General features: G+C 43.1%; 1 protein-coding gene across 2 annotated transcripts in view; it reads right to left on the reverse strand.

The window, feature by feature from the left end:
• The window catches only part of LOC134732029 (uncharacterized), a 127,194-nt gene extending 116,177 nt beyond the window's left edge, over positions 1 to 11,017 (reverse strand). For both annotated transcript variants that reach the window (XM_063614230.1, XM_063614229.1), the window contains exon 1: positions 9,556 to 11,017. In XM_063614230.1, coding sequence (XP_063470300.1) covers positions 9,556 to 9,757 — 202 coding nt within the window. In that variant the 5' untranslated portion in view covers positions 9,758 to 11,017. The remainder of the gene's footprint in view (positions 1 to 9,555) is intronic.
• Between the last annotated feature and the right edge of the window lie 9,119 nt (positions 11,018 to 20,136).

Consider the following 20,136-nt stretch of genomic DNA (forward strand, 5'->3'; position numbering starts at 1 on the left):
TTTAAGTCCCCTTAAAACAGGTTCCATGATTTTCCCACCAATCCAGAGGGCCTCTTCATAGAATTCAAGTCACTTCTCAGAAAAGCTTAGTCACTTATGAGAGAGCCTCTCTGGGTGATTAGCAAAGATGTCTGAGGAGTTAGTCTGCAAGTAGAGTCAAGAACCACCAAGCTCTTTCTCAGCACACCTCTTAGGCCTGTTAAGAAAAGATTCAACTGGATGAGCCCTGGGTCTGACTCTCTGGAGCAAGTCTCTCAGTCCTCTGCTTGCTTTCCTTAACTGGGCATGAATGCAGTCCATCAGTGAGGCATGCCCATGGCGATTTTCTTTCTGCCTCTGGTTTTTGAAAAGCATCTAGTTATGCATTCCCGAGGGTGGAGGGCAGACTGGGGAAGCCTGGGTCTTCAGTCACAATAATGCCAGTTACCAGAAACAGCTAAACCAAATTTATAACATATGTTTCCATAGCCTCAAATATCCACCATTTGTCCCATGACCTTCTCTCTTTAAACAAATGCCAAACAAGGAGATTCAATTATTCAGTCAGTCTAAAAGGAATCGGTTTATGCTGAAATCCAGTGCTGAGTTTATATAATTTTACACTATGGGTCACACTGAAAGCTTTATGCAAGCTTGTAGCTGCAGCTAAGAAAGATTCCTACCTTTCTTTATAGTTAAATTATTATCTAAGTAGAATTAATCCTCAAAGGAGAAAGCTAATTACATCACACCAGTTTTTGAAATGAAAAACAACGGAGAAATAGCATTCATTCATCCATTCAATAAATATTTATTGTGTTCTTTTGAAGTGGCAGGCACCATACGAGGTATTAGAAATACAAAATGGAAAAGAAATAGTTCTTGGTCTCAGGAGTTCAGGGCTTTGTGTACAGATAGACACTGAACAGTCTGAATCATTTAAAACACAATGTGATAAATATTATAATGGAAAGAATTACAAGGTGCAGTGGGAATCCAGGCTGCATAATTCCTAAGTGTTACTAGGAGAAATCACTTCAGCAATTAGGATGGCCAACTCAACCTAATTTGCCTGGGACTTTCCTTATTTTACCACTGATGCTCCCATGCCTGGGAAATCCCTCAGCAAACCAGGATGGTTGGTCATCCTACCTGCAATGCTAAACAAACAAATAAAAAACAAGTTATGTTTCTGTCTGCAAAAGACCACGTTCATTCCCAGAGGCACATGGGATCAGAATGACTTCATTAGAATGAGAATTCAGTAGCTGATGGAAAAAACGGATCTTTCATGGCTCTGCCAGACACAAAGGAAGAGTCGGCCTGATGTGTTAGAGAGAAGCTGTACATGGTTTCCCTGCCCTTGCCTAGAGTCTTGGGATAGCTATTTAACCTCTATGAGAATTTGTCTGTTTATCTGTTAAATTACACTAAATATTGTAGTAGTCAGGATAAGTCAGGTTATGCTACTGAATATTACTGGCTATAAAATTAAGTTTATTTGCATTGCAGTTCAGCTGGGGTGTGCTGCTCATCTCACTCTAGGAGCTCAGCAGACACAGCAGCCACCACCTCAAACATTGTCTATCCCCAAGGCACAGGGAAAAAAAAAAACATTCTTCCTGCCTCAGGTAATGGTTTTCTTTTCATACACCAGCAATCCCTAAACCAACACCACATGGTCGCGGGCTTTTTTGTTGCAGCAGCATAACCTGGCCTATTCTGACTGATGGGGATACCTTAAAGTGCAGATGTGAGACTTAGAGGAAGTAAGAGAGTGAAGACTGCTTGGTACCCCTTTAAGGGCTGATATGAATGTTTGAAAACATGCTTGTGAACACTTACCTGTCATCTAAGATTATTCATATAAAAACTATCTTGTTTAGGCTGGTTGAGGTGACTCATGCCTGTAATTCTAGCACTTTGGGAGACTGAGGTGGGTGGATTACTTGAGGCCAGGAGTTCAAGATCAGCCTGTCAAACATGGCAAAACCCCATCTCTACTAAAAATACAAAAATTAGCTGGGCGCAGCAGCAGGTGCCTGTAATCCCAGCTACTCCTGCCAAGGCAGGAGAATCACTTCAACCTGGGAGGTGGAGGTTGCAGTGAGCCAAGATCGCATCACTGCACTCCAGCATGGGCAACAGAGGGGGACTCTGTCTCAGAAACAAAACAAAACAAAAAAAACTACCTTGTTTAAAAACCAAGTTAGTGTTGAGGTTAGGGTTAGGCTGCTAAGGAGTCAGCATTCCTGGTTTGATCTTTCTACCAACTAGTTAAGTTTTTCACAAAGAATCACCTTTTCCACTGCTAAAGACTGCAGCCTTGGTCCCACCCAGTTATTCTTCAGACAAATAATGAGCAGCTGATCCCAGTGCCAGAAAGTGCAGTTGGCAAAGTGATGCCCTTCCCTGCTACCAAAAAAACAACCCCATGCTACACCATTCTCATGTTTTTAAAATGGACTTTTAAAAGCCCCTGGATCATTTGGAACATATTTCCCGTGAGTTTTAAAACATTTTAACTCTTTTCCCCTCCGTTTCATCATGAGCTTCTCGTTGGTGCTAAAGATAGTCATAAACAAACTCTGTGGTCTGTCTCTCAAAAAAGAAACATATGCAAATTCCAATTATCATCACTTTTTTGTGAGAATGGAAGAGCTCTGCTTCCTAGAATGTAATGTTCATTTGCAAATTGCCTTTTGACAGGCGAAAATGGCACATTTGAACTAATGGCCTCTCCTTTTTAGAAACCATTCAAAAGAATTGGGTCGATAGATGTAACATCTGATTACACAGTGAGTAGCAAGAAGGAGATTTCACCAGGGATCATTGAGCAAGAGTCTCAACATGGCCGAACTTTTTTTACAACTGAAGTCATCCATTACACTCTAATGAACATGTGTATAACACATTTCCTGTGTAATCGAGACATCAAAAATTTCTGCCCTATTAGTTAAGTGAAATGAAATGTTTCTCTTAAGTCTGATGAATAAATAGTTCTTTTTAAAAAAATCCATAAAAGTTTAATTCTGTTTAGGCAATTCCTGTTATGAACTTGCTTAAAAATGAGTTGTTGTCTGTCCTACAGCATTTTATAGTGAATGATTTCCTCCTCTGATCAACACAGCAGTTACTTAGCTGTGTTCTTATATATTAAAGCACATTCTCTAGAGTTCAATTTTGGTTAGTTTCACTCCCGATGACATTGGGAATGAAATTTCAGCATAATCTCATGAGAATCCATGGACAGGAAATTGTCCAACAACAAAACTCCAGGGAGGCAGTAAGAGACCAGCTTGCATCTGAAGTTGAAGATGTTGGATGATAGGAGCCTAGAAATGAGCATAGAGGAAGGGACTCCTGGGGATAGCAGAAGAGTCTCCTAGGCAGCACTCATCTTGGGAAATAAGTACCTTTTCCTACCAAAATCCTTAGTGGGTTATTAAGTCCCTCCTTTGTTCGTGGGCAGAGGGCCTTTACAGACTTCAGGCAGTGGGGATTCTAGAGGAGACGTTTTACAGATGGTATCCTCAGAACTCACTCCAAGTATAGGTGACTACAGAACCACATTGCCTGCACTGCACAAAACAGAAACAGAAAAAGAATTCAAATTTCCCAATCCAGGAGCCTACGACCCCTAAGGTTCCACGAAGAGGTTTAGGGGAATCAGAAACTATACTTAAGATTCTCCCCAAAAACTCATTCACCTGGAGGTTTTGACTTGTCTGGGGGAGTGTGGGGGTTAAAAAAAAATCAAAGATGACAATTCGCACCAAAAAACAAATAACAACACACAAGAAACTCACAGCTGTGTTCAAATGGGAAAGCCAATACTGTTTTAGGAGGAAAGAGGACAAAGGCAACAAACCAACATCTGCCTGCTTGCTATCTGTTACATCACCAAGGTGACAGCAGCTGGGTACAAATCAACTGCTCTTTCTCTTTTGCTAGCCACAAAGCTGCTTACTGTGGCTAGGCTGAGCTGGTCAGAACACACTCATGTGTGATCTAATACACACTAAACACTTAATAAGCAAATCTGCACACATCTCTAGGAGCCCCATGCAAAGAAAAGACACTCCCAAAGAGAGATCAGTCCCAAGAGCTCAACAATTCAAGATTTTACCAAAAGATACCACGTTACCTCCTAAATTGCCAATTGCTTCTTAAAATTTTCCTGCCAAAGGGAAATCATGACAAGAATTCTTAGGGTGGTGGGGGAGAAAAAGCTACTTTTCCTAGTCATTAGTACAATGTGCCTTGTTAATTAGGTATCTTTATATACATTAGAAAAAGTACTTTACCTGCATGTTCTCATAAAATGAATTCTGACTATAGCAGCATCATGTTAGACCTGTTCAGATATACATTTTTACAGCTATATAAAATAGCCTATGTGTAATTTTGCCATTTTTAAACATGATTTTTTCATAAGAAAAATAAAAATTACACTACATGTGATTTATATGTAATGGATTATTATGCCAATAATTTTGGTCTTTAACATACTTCTTTTTTTTTTTTATTAATTTTTTTTGCATACAAAAACAATAAACATTTTCTAAAAATACATACAAACAAAAAGATGCGTATCAAACATATTAAGAAGGTTGCACATGGGAAGTCGGGGAATAGAAATGGGGGTGGGAGTTAAAATAAATGAGAGAGGGACTTTATATGGATCAGTGATAATAACTCAATCCTCTATTTGACAAAGAAGAGGGAGAAGGAAGAGGAAGAAAAAGAAAGTGGGATAAAGGATCAGAAAGGGAGGAAAATAGAAAAAAATTAGAGTATGACTCCAGGGTAGACCTGTTTTGTTGTCATTGAGTTGGTTGGTTGGTTTGTCTGTTGTATTCTTCATGTTTCGCCAAGTTGGCCAGACTGGTCTCGAACTCCTAGCCCGAAGTGATCAACCCGCCTCGCCCCCCAGAGTGCCGGGACCACAGGCGTGAGCCACCACTTCCAGCCCCCACATTGCTTCTGGCCTCCGTGGTAGACCTCCCAGACGGAGCGGCCAGGCAGAGGAGCTCCTCACTTCTACCCAGACACGGGGCGGCCGGGCAGAGGGGCTCCTCACTTCCCAGACGGGGCGGCCAGGCAGAGACGCTCCTCACTTCTTCCCAGACGATAGGTGGCCGGGCAGAGGCGCTCCCCACTTCCCAGACGATGGGTGGCCGGGCAGAGGCGCTCCTCACTTCCCAGACGATGGGCGGCCGGGCAGAGGCGCTCCTCACCTCCCAGATGATGGGTGGCCGGGCAGAGGCGCTCCTCACTTCCCAGACGATGGGCGGCCGGGCAGAGGCGCTCCTCACCTCCCAGATGATGGGTGGCCGGGCAGAGGCACTCCTCACTTCCCAGATGGGGCAGCCGGGCAGAGGCGCTCCTCACCTCCCAGGCGATGGGAGGCCGGGCAGAGGCACTCCTCACTTCCCAGACGATGGGTGGCCGGGCAGAGGCGCTCCTCACTTCCCAGACGGGGCGGCCGGGCAGAGGCGCTCCTCACTTCCCAGACAGGGTGGCCGGGCAGAGGCGCTCCTCACTTCCCAGACGATGGGAGGCCGGGCAGAGGCGCTCCTCACTTCCCAGACGGGGCGGCCGGGCAGAGGCGCTCCTCACTTCCCAGACGGTGGGTGGCCGGGCAGAGGCGCTCCTCACTTCCCAGACGGTGGGTGGCCGGGCAGAGACGCTCCTCACTTCCCAGACGGTAGGTGGCCGGGCAGAGGCGCTCCTCACTTCCCAGACGATGGGTGGTCGGGCAGAGGCGCTCCCCACTTCCCAGACGATGGGCGGCCGGGCAGAGGCGCTCCTCACTTCCCAGACGATGGGCGGCCGGGCAGAGGCGCTCCTCACCTCCCAGATGATGGGTGGCCGGGCAGAGGCGCTCCTCACCTCCCAGACGATGGGTGGCCGGGCAGAGGCGCTCCTCACCTCCCGGACGGGGCGGCCGGGCAGAGGCGCTCCTCACTTCTTCCCGGACGGGGCGGCCGGGCAGAGGCACTCCTCACTTCCCAGACGGGGCGGCCGGGCAGAGGCACTCCTCACTTCCCAGACGGGGCGGCCGGGCAGAGGCGCTCCTCACTTCTTCCCGGACGGGGCGGCCGGGCAGAGGCGCTCCTCACTTCTTCCCGGACGGGGCGGCCGGGCAGAGGCGCTCCTCACTTCCTCCCGGACGGGGCGGCCGGGCAGAGGCGCTCCTCACCTCCCAGGCGATGGGAGGCCGGGCAGAGGCGCTCCTCACTTCCCAGACGATGGGTGGCCGGGCAGAGGCGCTCCTCACTTACCAGACGGGGCGGCCGGGCAGAGGCGCTCCTCACTTCCCAGACGGTGGGTGGCCAGGCAGAGGCGCTCCTCACTTCCCAGACGGTGGGTGGCCGGGCAGAGGCGCTCCTCACTTCCCAGACGGTGGGTGGCCGGGCAGAGGCGCTCCTCACTTCCCAGACGGGGCGGCCGGGCAGGGGCGCTCCTCACTTCCCAGACGGTGGGTGGCCGGGCAGAGGCGCTCCTCACTTCCCAGACGGGGCGGCCGGGCAGAGGCGCTCCCCACCTCCCAGATGGGGCGGCGGCCGGGCAGGGGCTGCAATCCCAGCACCCTGGTAGGCCAAGGCAGGCGGCCGGGGGGTAGAGGCTGCCGCGAGGCCAGACCACGCCACCGCACTCCAGCCCGGGCAACACCGAGCACTGGGTGAGCGAGACTCCGTCTGTAGTCCCAGTACCTCGGGAGGCTGAGGCGGGGAGAACTTGGTGTCAGGAGCTGGCGACCAGCGTGGCCAAGATGGCGAACGCGTGCCTGCATCCAAAGGAGAAAAGGCAGGCAGCGGCGGCGCGCGCCGGCAGTCCCAGGCAGTCCGCGGCGCGGGCAGCAGCAAGCCGAGTAGATTGTAGCCTGGGCCAGAGAGGGAAAGAAAGAAAGAAAGAAAGAGAGAGAGAGAGAGAGGGAGGGAGGAAGGAAGGAAGGAAGGAAGGTAACATACTTCTTATTCATTAGGAGCAGATGGGGGTACCCAAGATCTCATATTAGGACTTTCTGTCCTGAATTTTGATTGAGCAAAATCTGGAAAATGTGAAAGCATATTTAGATTTTTATATATTCTCTGAAATGTGATTTCCCAAGATTCTTACATTTGACCCTCTTGCAATAATTTTGAATGAGATCTCCCAACTCGCTTCAGAGAATATTTTTCACAGATATCTTTAGGCCTTCATTAGAAAGTTATTTTCCCCCTGTTGGTACATTTGGTGACCTCATTTTGCTGTTTGTTTCAGATTATGAACGCTCACAAGGATGTCTGTAGAATCATTTGCTGAGTCATTTCCTCAAATCGTATTCCATTATAGCAGTTAACATATAGTTTTAACTGCACATATTACAAATATCTGTAACCAAATCATCTGAAGGCTTCATAAGTTTTTAACAAGGTTTGTCCATTTTTAATGAAAGTTACTAGTAATGCTTTATTAAGCAGTGCAATGAATTTTTTATTTTCAATCCTTGTGCCTGATTTTGGAGTTGAGGGGGTTGTTGGTAATAAATGTATGATGTATACTTTAAAAAATCCTATTCCTTTACTTGCTGATTCCTTCAATAAATGTTTCTCAAAGGCCTATGATGTATGAGGTACTCTGCTGGGTCCTGGAATTAATCAGCAAAAGAGACAGTCATACTGCCTGATCAAACATGAAGCTCACATCTGGAATTATACAACTACTTTCAAAATTAATTATTTAATTAAAAGTGTGGTAAATGGTGCAAGAGAGAAATATAAGATATTAGAAGAGCGCATACCAGGGGACATGACCCTGTCTGAAATTCACGGAAGGCTGCTCTGAGGATGTGTTGTAGAAATTGAGAGCCACGGAAGGATGAGTTAAAGCTAATTAGGCAAAAATGTGAAGAACATTACAGACCTAGAGTACAAGAAATGCAAAGGCCCTCAGGTGAAAAGAAGAACAGCACTCTCAAGGAACAAAGACAAATCAAAGAAAGCTAGGTGCTGGAGCACAGGTGATGAGCTGGTGAAGAAAGGAGAAGACCGAGAAGGTTGCCAAAGTTTGGGAGCTGAAGCTGGCGGAGGGGAAATGGTTGGCTATTAAATTTTACAGGTAATTTAAGTTGTATTAATTGTCATCAAATAACAAATCCAACTATACAAATAACTATAAAAGACTCTATGAAGGGCTCCTTTTTCCACCTACCCTTTGCTTCAGTCTCATTTTAGAGGTAAGCACTATGAACAGCTTCTGCAAGAAGCTAGGAGCTTAAAATGGCTATCAGTGAAAAAGGAATCAGGGCCAGATGCGGTGGCTCATGCCTATAATCCCAGCACTTTGGGAGGCCGAGGCGGATGGATCACCTGAGGTCAGGAGACCAGCCTGGCCAACATAGTGAAACTCTGTCTCTACTAAAATTACAAAAAATTAGCTGGGCCTGGTGGCAGGTGCCTGTAATCCCAGCTCCTCAGGAGGCTGAGGCAGGAGACTCGCTTGAACTGGGAGGCAGAGGTTGCAGTGAGCCAAGATTGTGCCATTGTACTCCAGCCTGGACAACAAGAGTGAAACTCCATCTCAAAAACAACAACAACAACACCAAACAGGAAAAGAAAAAGGAATCAAACACATACAGGCTACTAGCCCAGGATAGCTATGAATAAGTTTGCCATAACCTGGGACCACTCTTAGAAGAAAATATATCATCTTATCAAACTGAAACTTCAAACCTGCCCCACATGTAACTATGTAGGAACCCTAAGTTAAGAAATTATCATAAAAACCTTCACAGAGAAACATTACTGAAAGGATATAAAGATCTAAATAAATAGAGGGATGTACCATGTTCAAGGACTGGAAGATTCAAAATTGTAAAGTTGTTAGGTCTTCCTAAATTGATCTATATATCCAGTGAAATTTCAATTCAAAATCCCAGCAGCTTTTTTAAATATGGAAATTAACAAGCCAATTCTAAAATTATGTAGAAGACAAATAAAACAGAAATAGCCAAAACACTCTTGAAGAACAAGATGAGAAAACTTATTCTATCAAATATCAAGACTTAGCATTAAGAGAGGATGGCATTGGCATAAGGATAGCAAATTGTCTAATGGAACAGAAGGGAGAGTCCAGAAATAGATTCATGGATATATGACCAAAATGATACTACATTAGCTGGGCATGGTAGGGCATGCACCTGTAGTCCCAGCTACTGGGGAGGGTGAGATGGGAAGATCGCTTGAGCCCAGAGTTCAAGGCTGCAGTGAGCTATGATCACACCACCATACTCTAGCCTGGGACAGAACTAGACCCTATCTCTAAAAAAAACAAAGTTGTGCATGTGGAGAAACTTGATAAATTTGACTTTATTAAAATTTGGGATTTCTGTACATCAAAAGATACCATTGAGAGGCTGGGCATGGTGGCTCACGCCTGTAATCCCAGCTCCTTAGGAGGCCGAGGCAGGCAGATTGCTTGAGTCCAGGAGTTCAAGACCAGCCTGGCCAACATGGTGAGACCCCATCTCTACTAAAAATACAAATTAGCCAGGTGAGGTGGCGCGTGCCTGTAGTTCCAGGTACTCACCGGCTGAGGCAGGAAAATTGCTTGAACCTGGCAGGTGGAGGCTGCAGTTAGCCAAGATCACCTCACTGCACTCCAGCCTGGGCAACAGAGTGAGACTCTGCCTCGGAAAAAAAAAAAAAAAAGATACTATTAAGATGGTAAAAAGGCAAACCATAAACTGGGAGAATGTATTTATAATACCTGTATCAGACAAAGAATTCATGTCCAGAATACCTAAATGACTCCTATAAATTAAAGAAAAAAACAGATAACCCAATTTGTTAAAAATGGACAAAAGACTTGAACAGACCTTTCACGAGACAGGATACCCAAATGGCCGAAATGCATTTGAAAAAGGGCTGCTCAATGACAACAGGGAAATGCAAAGTAAAATCACAATGGAATAACACCATACACCCAACAGAATTGCTAAAATTAATAATATTGACAATATCAAGTGTTGTGAAGAATATGGATCAACCAGAACTTTCATACATTGCTACAAGGAGTGTAAATTTGTCCAGCTACTTTGGGAAATCTCTTTGGTGTTATCTATTATATTAAAGTATAACATATGTATCCTATGAGCAGTTCTATTCTCAGATATCCATCCAGTAGAAATACATATACACATACATCAAAAGGCATGTACAAAACTGTAGCAAGATTATTAGTAATACCCTAAAATTGAGAATAACCCAAATTTACAATGGTAATAGAAAAGATAGATACAGTAATAAAAATAACAAAAGTGCAGCTACATACATAACATGATTTAATCTCACAAACATATGTTGAGGAAAAGACACCAGAGACAAACAAAAAACTACACACTGCATTTATATATGATTTATATAAAGTCCAAAAGAAGGTAAAGTTGTTAAAAACCAATTAAGGGGGCTTAGAGGAGCCGAAACACGTTCTGCGTGCTGGCTGGGGCTGAGATTCCAGACCTGGGGGTCGCGTCCCGCTGCCGAATCCCGTGGGGTCCTGGGAACCCTGAGAAGCGCAGAGCCATCCTTGCCTCAGAACTTTCCGCAGACCCTTCGCGATCTGCAATCTGGGGGTGAAGCAACATGGATGCAGCCAGCCAAGGCCCTATGGAAGTCGTGCTTCTCAAGCACACCCTGGATGTCTGGTCGCTGTCCTCAGCATCCGGGCCATCATTGTCATCATGTCCTCCTCGTTGCTGTGCCCAGGCACTGCAGTCATCATCTACCGCACGCAGACCCATCGGGTCCTCAGTGGGGCTGTCCGCGAGCCTCCCAAGAGGGCCAGGTGAGGGATGAGTACAGGAGTCCCCTCCGCCAGCCTCTTCCCTGTGCTCAGAAAAGCAGTGGGAAGGACGGTGGAGTGTGGACTTGAGTTCTGGTTTTGATTCTGCCGCTGGCCAGCTGTGTGAATTTGGTCGAGAGACCTAACTCTATGAGTTCCAGGTTCCGTGTCTTTCAAATGCAGATGATCCCTGCCCTTCCTACCTCGGAGGGTTGTGAGAGCCACATGACGTAGTGAAAGTGAAAGCTGTTTGTGAGCAGTAAAGCTGCCACAGATATACAGGTGTTATGCTGGGTGCTAAGAAGCTTTGAAGAACCAGGGAACCTAATTGCTGATGATGCCTTAAAGGTGGTGAGGGGGACACTGGGGGCAGAACAGACTTTCCCAGTGCCTGTCAGGTCAAACCAAGCAAAGGGCACCCTGACATGATTCCAAGGGGCTAGCAGCAGCACATTGGCGCAAAGTTATTTTATTTATTTATCTTTTTATTTTTTTTTTTTTTTTGAGACGGAGTCCTGCTCTGTCGCCCTGGCTGGTGGGCAGTGGCGCAATCTCGGCTCACCGCAACCTCCGCCTCCCAGATTCAAGCAATTCTCCTGCCTCAGCCTCCCGAGCAGCTGGGATTACAGGCACACACCACCATCCTCATCTAATTTTTGTATTTTTAGTAGAGTCGGGGTTTCACCGTGTTAGCCAGGATGGTCTGGATCTCCTGACCTCGTGATCCGCCCCACTCGGCCTCCCAAAGTGCTGAGATTACAGGCATGAGGCACCGCGCCCGCCCAAAGTTATTTTCTGTCAAGTGCTACTCCCTCATGTTTTCTCAGTTGGGAGGGAACTGAGTATAGCTGGTGATAGCTGGTGGGAGAGGGGTAGGAGGGGGAAAGGGGTGGGGAGGGGTGGTTGGCAGAACTTCCTAGAACCTTCTCTGTGGACTCTCTGCACCTATATAATCTGGAAGTGGGCTCTACCATCTTTGGGCAATGCCAAGGGAGTTGGGGTAATGGGCATCTTTTCACACTGGAGTCTCTGTCTCTATTAGCTTTGACACTCAAGCAGTGTTGGAAAATGCAGGGTGACTGAGTTCCCTGCCCAGCTTTCACAATCTCCAGCCCCCATCCCCTTATGTTCCTCACCCTAGAGAAGCCTATTCCCTCTGCCCAGCTCCTGCTGTAATTAGCTCCATGTGTACCCCCTTCACTCCCTCCCACCAGCACTGCAGCCGATCTAAGGTACTTATATTTTAAGAGATATTCCCAGGACTTTTGGAACCGACGCAAAACAATGATGGCTATTTTAGATGCTATGATTATTATTTGTATAGAGCTATTTCTGGACACTCAAGCTCTTTGATACCAAAATCAGGAACATCTTGGGATTTATTAAATTAGGTAAGAAGATAGCATAGCACAGATATCAGGATATTATTGTGTGAAAATGATGCTTTTACTTTGATCTGATTTCATTGATGTATGCAACCAATTTCCAATAAAGTGTTAGAATGTACTTAAAAAAATTAACTTTGAGGAGAAGGGAGGGGTTAGTTATTAGGAAGGATCACAAGGGGGAATTCCTAGGGTGCAGGTAATGTGCTATTTCTTAACGAGGATAGCAGTACACTCACTGTAGACTTTTCTACAGTATGCTGTAGTATAACTAAAGGGTAATAAATAAAGGAGGGAAAAAAGGACAGGGGAGAGAGAGAGAGAGAGAGAGATGGGATCAGCAAAACACCAGGCAAAACCAAACCAAAACCCCTTTGTTGTGAGACATTTGCAACTCAGAGAACCCATTACTCCAAAAAAAATGAAACGAAAAATGAATAACCTCTAAAGATAATCTCCCAATAAAATTATAATCACCCACAAAAACGAATCCTCAGTTGGGATTGCATTAAGTGCACAGATCATCTTAAAGATAATTGGCATCTTTACTATAACAGATAACTGATTAAATATTTACTATGTGCCTGGCACTGGGATGAGTGTTCTGAAAAGATCATTTTCTTTAATTCTTATACTTGACACACTAGTTAACTAATAATATTACTCTCACTTTACAAACAAGGAAGCTAGACCTTAGAGGAGTGAAGCCACTTTCCTGAGATGCTCAAGGAAGGAATGAGTAGAAATGGCATTCAAACTCAAGCTTTAGGCTCATAGCTACCACATGAAACTTTCTGTGCAGAAACATGGAGTATATTTGCATGGACTTGGGTGTTCTTTTTTCTATCTTTCAATAGCATTTTAGAATGTTTTTTAAACACATGGATTTACATAGTTTTATTGTTTCTGGTATTTTATAATTTTGATGCTATTATGAATAAGATCTTTTTTCCATTACATTTTCTAATTGGTTACTGCTGGTGATTAGGAGACCTACTGATTTTTTAAAATCTTATATCTGACTACTTTCTTGTTTTTCAGTTAATTCTCTTGGATATTCCAGGTAGTCAAGGTGAAGTATGTAAATAATGACAGCTTCCTGTCTTTCTTTTCCCCTGACTATCTCATTTGCCAATATTTGTGCATTTTATGGCATGGGGAAAAGATTCATAATGTGCTGTGGGTGAGGAGGGACCTTTAATACATTCCAGGCAGAGGGAACTCTATGTTTGAGCATGAGGTTATGAAGCAGCTTGACAGATTCCAGAAACTGGGAGTAGTTTGACAGGACTGTAAAGTAGGGCACAAATGAGGGAAGCAAAAGATGGTAACTTGAAAGAGAAGACAGTGGATCTTGAAGGATGACAAGCCATTAAGAGACTTCAAGCAGAGATGTAGCATGATAAGATTTATGTTTAAGAAAGAATGCCAATGTCAGCAGTGCAGAGGACTGACTGAAGAAGGTGGTACTGAAGAAAGGGAGAAAGGTTAGGAGGCTGCAGTAATGAGACAAACAAGTGGCGAGCCATCCATGGAGTAACAGAGAAAGGGCATGGATCTGGGAGAAAGGAATTCTACTCATTGAACCTCCATCTAGTTGTGATTTTGTTGTTGTTGTTGTTTTTGAGATGGAGTCTTGCTCTGTCCCCCAGCTGGAGTGCAGTGGTCTGATCTCAGCTCACTGCAACCTCCACCTCCCAGGTTCAAGTGATTCTCCTGCCTCAGCCTCCCAAGTAGCTGGGACTACAGGCATGCACAACTACGCCCAGCTAATTTTTTGTATTTTAGTAGAGACAGGGTTTCACCAAGTTGGCCAGGCTGGTCTTGAACTTATGACCTCAAGTGATCCGCCCGCCTCAACCTCCCAAAGTGCTAGGATTACAGACATGAGCCACCGCACCCTGCCCTAGTTGTGATTTTGGACCAGTTACATAATCTCCCCAAGCTTCAATTTTTGTCATCTGCAAAATTAAAATAATAGCACCAACCAGCATGACTATGAAGCTTAAGTAGGATAATTTGTGTGCAGTGCACTCAAAAATGGTAGATCTTTACTACTAAGCCAGACATTGACGGTGAAAATGAAGTTGAGATCACAGATTCTAGGAAGGCAAATCCATCAAAGTGCCATGCCAGAGTTAGCACTTCCTCTTCCGAGTTGTGAGGGAAGGTGAATCTTCCCTCATAACCCTTTCACCCACACACGAAATTCCACCTCTCCTATGTTCCTTCTCCCTGCCCACACCTTCCCAGCAAGCCCATCGCTAAGACGGCTCTGGGTGTTGGATTTGAACATAACATAGTTAAACTACATGGCTCACAAATTATTACGACAACTCAACAACAAAAAAACCACAAACAACATGATTTTTTAAATGGCCCAAGGACTTGAATAGATATGTTTCCAAAGAAGATGCACAAATGGCCAACAAGCATGGGAAGATGCTCATCATTAGTCACTCGGGAAATGTAAATTGAAACCACAATGAAGTGCCACTTCGCACCCACGAGGATGGCTGTCAAAAAAGCAAAAAACAAGTGTTGGGGAGGATATGGAGAAATTGAAACTCTCATATACTGTTGGAAGGTAAAGTCATTCGGCCCCTGTAGAAAGTAGTTTGGTGTTCCTCAAAACATTAAACGTAGAATTACCATATGACTTAGCAATTTCCCTCCTAGGTATGGTGCCAAAAGAATTAAAAACAGGTATTCAAACAAGTACATGTACTGTATACCCATGTACACAGCAGCACTGTTCACAATAACTAAAAGGGAGATACAGTTCAAATGTCTGCCAATGGACGAATAAACAAGAGGTTGTGTATACATATAATGGAATATTATTCAGCCATGAAAGGGAATGAAGTACTGATACATGCTACAACATGGATGAACCTCAAAAGCATTATGCTAAGTGAAAAAAGCGAGACACAAAAGGTTACCTATTGTATGATGCCATTTATATTAAGTATCCAGCAAAAGTAAATCCACAGAGGCAGAACACAGATTTGTAGATATGAGACACAGGCAGAAAGGGGGATGGGAAACAACTACTTAATACGTATAGGGTTCCCTTTTGGAATGATGACTATATCATGGAACTGGAGGTGACGGTTGCACAGCATTGTGAATGCACTCAATGCCACCGAAATGTTCACTTTAAAATGATTAATTTTTTGTGCTGTTACTGTTACCTAAATAAATAAATAAATATTTTTTTAAAAAGTATTATGAAAGCCTTTTCACAGAAAGTGGATGTGATCAGCTGCTAGAGTTCAGATATACCTACCTCAAGTCACCAATGAAGGTCGTTTGCATTAAACCACTATGGTACCCACTCCAGTCAGAGTTTTTAATGCCCAGGCAGTCTGTATTGCTTAATAACACCAGTAACCCCAGTTAGGCACAGTGCAATCTCCTGCTGATGTCAATGCCTTAAACTAGTTGGAGCCCTTATTTTTCCTTCAATTATCTTGTCTTCCCACAGTCCCTCTGAACACTCCCAGCCGTAGCCTGGCTCCAGGAGCCTTTTGGAGGCAAGTTTTCACCCTTGGAGTTGAATTTTTTTTGACTGCAATGTCTCTTTGAAAGTTCTTACATACTATTATATGAAAATATTGTCTTTCCATGTCTTGACTATATAAGCTCCATGAGGTTTGGAACTGTGCTTCTTTTGTTTACCACTTAATCTGGTACATAGTACAACAAAGAAACAGGTTGTTTAGATCTCAACAGACTCAGCGGTTTCCTTATCTGCTATTTTAACTGCTTCTGAGTGTGACAGCACTGAAACAAAAAAGTCAGATAGGTAAATTGTCTTTTAATTTTAACTTTGTAATTATCCTGTGTGCATAGGAAAGAAGATTGACTAGAAACTAGCTAATGCTTCTCTTATATCGCCATTCTCCTCCCCAGACAAAATACCACCTTGACTCCTATATCAACTCATGAAACACAGAATCTTTCTCAACCTCTTCCACCTGCCGCTCTTCCATAGGGTGTCTTTATTACTGCCTGAAAGTAAAAACTCTAGGATACTAATTCAATAGTTTAAAAAGTGAGGCCAGGTGTGGTGGCTCACACCTGTGATCCCAGCACTTTGGGAGGCCAAAGAAGGCGGATCACTTGAGGTCAGGAGTTTGAGAGCAGCCTGGGCAACATGGCAAAACCCCATCTCTACTAAAAATACAAAAATTAGCTGGACATGGGCATGGTGGCGCATACCTGCAGTCCCAGTTATCAGAAGGCTGAGGTGGGAGGATGGCTTGACCTGGGAGACAGAGGTTGCAGTGAGCTGTGATTGCACCACTGCACTCCAGCCTGAGCAACAGAGCCAGACTTTGTCTCAAAAACTATATGACGGTGTTTAATCCTTTGTCTTTTCCTAATGCAACTAATTGAGCAATTTGAATTCTGAGTAGAAGGAAACACATGAAAATGTTATTTCACTTTTTATTATTTATTAATTTAAACACCCTTATTTCACTTTTTTTCTTTTATTCAAAGTGACTCACTTTTGTCCAGTTACTGACTTTCCAGAAAATATCGCCAGTACTGGAAGCTAAGATTGGACTATTTTACTGCTGTACATAAGCAAAGCCTTAATCTGGCTTTAAGGCTCAAAGAAAGATTCTACAGGTAATAATTACAGACAAATGGTGCCCAAAAGAAAAAGATGTTTTGACACTGCTAAGAATAAGCGTGCGTGGGTGCCTCCTCTGTGTCAAGCACAATACAGGGGAAGAAAACTGATTCACTAGTCAGAGTTTTGGGTGTGAATCCCAGCTCAGCCACTTACTATGTGAGCCTGAGAAAATTATTAAACATCTCTGAACATCAGCTTATAAACTTTAAAAATGGAAATAACAGGTACCTCATAGGGTTGTTGTATGCATTAACTATGTTAACGTATTTAAAGACTGCCTGGTACATATTAGTCTCTCAATTAATGGTCATTATCCTCCTAAGCAGGGATCATCTGAGATGAAATTGTATTGACTTCTTGTTTACACACACACACACACACACACACACACACACAGAAAGAGAGAGAGATAAGCATCTCCTCATCTCATTTTCTGGCTTACTTAATAATAAAACTGTTTAAAGAGGAAAGTAAGACAAACTGTATAATGTACAATAACCGTGAAAACAGTTTCCAAAAACTCTAAATCTGTACGAATTCTGTTAGGTCAGACAGGTCTGCATCAATTGTACCCATATTTACCAAAGGTTGCCCAATTTTTGCTGCTGCTTTTCTTGTCACATCAGTATTTTCCTATTACAGATGTATTTCATGTTTCAATAACATACACGGGTCCCCACGAGAAACTAAACCAAATGTAATAATGAGCATTGAGGGATATATTTTTCAAACACTGTCTGATTCCTAGGAGGCCCAGAAATTATTTTCATAACAAAATGAATTTCAATCAACTTGATAACTATTTAGAGAATGCCTACACATTCAAGACACCAGAGGGATTCAAAGATAAATAAGATACAGTTTGTGTCTTCAAGCAGTTATAGTCCAGCAAAAACCTGGCATGACCAGCCATGTGCCAGATCTTACTATTCTAATAAACCCACTTCATCCCAATGTGGCCTGTTCAATGCATCTCCCAGAAATACTTCAGACAAAATACATTGAAATAAGTATAGGTAATTTTTTAATTCTTTAGACAGATAATCTTGCTCTAAAAAGATAACAAAACAGGCCAAGCACAGTGGCTCACTGTAATTCCAACACTGGGAGGCCAAGGCAGAAGGATCACTTGAGGGCAGCAGTTTTCCACCAGCCTAGGCAACACAGCCAGACCTCATCTCTACAAAAAAAATTTTTTTAATTAACCAGGCAAAAAAGAAAAAGAAAAAGAAAATTAACCAAGCATAGTGGCACATGCCTGTAGTCCCAGCTACCCAGAAGGCTAAGGTAGGAGTATCATTTGAGTCCAGGAATTGGAGGCTGCAAGTGACCTATGATTAGGCCACTGCATTCCAGCCTGGGCGACAGAGTAAGACTCTGTTTCTTAAAAAATAATAACAATAAAAAAATTTAAAAATAAAAGATAACAAAACAAAATACTTTCTGAATTATCACTTGTGACTGACGCTGTTGTTTGAATTCACCAGGTAATTCCTCAATTATCCTTTTCTATATAGATATCACTGTTATGTATGAGACCGTAGCAGAGAAGCTCTGGGAAGGTAACGTGCAGAATGAAGTATTTCCTATTTTGTACCAAACATGATGACATTTAAGCTACTCAAGGGAAATATATTTTTACACTGTGCTAGATACTCTGTGTTAAGAATTTTTATGTGGTACTCTAGGTAAATTCCATGTAAAATAATTTTCCCTAAGAAATAAAAGGTTCACAAAGATTCCCGTCTGATTTTATTTTAAATCTCAAAAGGTTAATCCAAAATTTGACCTTATAAATAATACCAGCACATAGTGAGCCAAACACTTGCAAGAGAATGTTGTTCTCCAGTATGCTAAGAACTCTGGGAGTGAGAAGGAATAGGGCATCATTTCCTTTACCTCACTGGGGAACTATTTATAGTCCAGCATTCTAATGAAAACCCTCGTGACCTGGAAAAGTTAATGTGCCTTTCAAAGTGTCTTATTTATATCCAGGGAATAACTCAGGATCACATCCAAGATGTAAACATGTGTTTTTTTTCTCTCTCCCTCTCTCAGCTCATGCACTTATCTCATTCAATATGAAAGCAAGAAAGAGTTTCAGTCTATATTTATTTTAGTTCTCACTTTACACAGTTGATGATTGAAGACATTGCAGAAGACTAGCGTTTCACTAGAAACATCTTTAGGAAAATGATGAACCAAATTTTGGAGATAATTACAATCTACCAAAAAAAAAATCATAGCATTTCTCTTCTTAAAACTTAATGAAATTCAAAGGTTTTATCGGAAGAAAAATCAGTAAAATGGGAAATACAGTCCAAAATAACTTTAAATGTCAGTTATATATACTTATGTTATTTAAATAATAATGTATTATTGACATAAGTGTATATCATAGTCGACGAGGTTCTTTTCTTTTCTAGGTGTCCACTTGGGCTTCATTCCCTTCCAGGAGATCCTCCTGACTCTCTTAGACTAGGTTAAATGCCCTTTTGTGTACTCCTTGTCTTAGCAATTCTTGCCTGGCAAGAATTCTGTAAGCTAGGTATAGTTTTGATCACTACTTTACAGATAAGAAAATTGAGTCCAGAGAAACTGAGCAACGTGTCTAGGCAAGATTATGAAGCTGAACCAGGAACCAAACTCCGATTGAATGATTCCAAACCCAATACTCTGGCTGCAGGTCCATTGAGTGGACTTGCCTTCCACTTTAACATTGCATCTACTAAACATTAAGAAAGTAGGAAATAAGCAATTATCTGTTGACTTTGGGTAGTAAATATGGAGCATTGGATAATTATGATAATAAGGTCTTGAGCATTAGTGTGTGCCAAGCACTCGGCTAAGTGTTTATGTTCATTCTTTCATTTCATTCTAACAACATCCAGTGAGATAGAAATGATGATTATTCCCCTCCACCAATTTTTACAGTTAAAGAACCTGAGGCTCAAAGAAGTTAAATAATTTGCTCAGGGTCACACAACTAAAAGGAGACAGAACCAGGCTCTGTACCCACGTTGTCTAACTCTGAGTCCACTTGCTTAACCACCATACATATTGCCTAATCCAAGCCCCATCCCACCTCCCCCTTCTCCTTAGATACATATTTAAGATGGTAAGTGTAAACTACAAGATGAGGGCTGCCCCTCATTTATCATAATAACTGCTGAATTCTCCCTTTTTTCCTAATATGTATAGGTATATGCTCAGACTTTTTTTCAGACTTGAGTTAGAATTCTGGTCCAGCCACTTACTAGATGAATGACTTTGTTCACATTACTAAATCTCTCTGAA

This window comes from Symphalangus syndactylus, chromosome 13, assembly GCF_028878055.3.
Source record: "Symphalangus syndactylus isolate Jambi chromosome 13, NHGRI_mSymSyn1-v2.1_pri, whole genome shotgun sequence".
NCBI lineage: Eukaryota > Metazoa > Chordata > Mammalia > Primates > Hylobatidae > Symphalangus > Symphalangus syndactylus.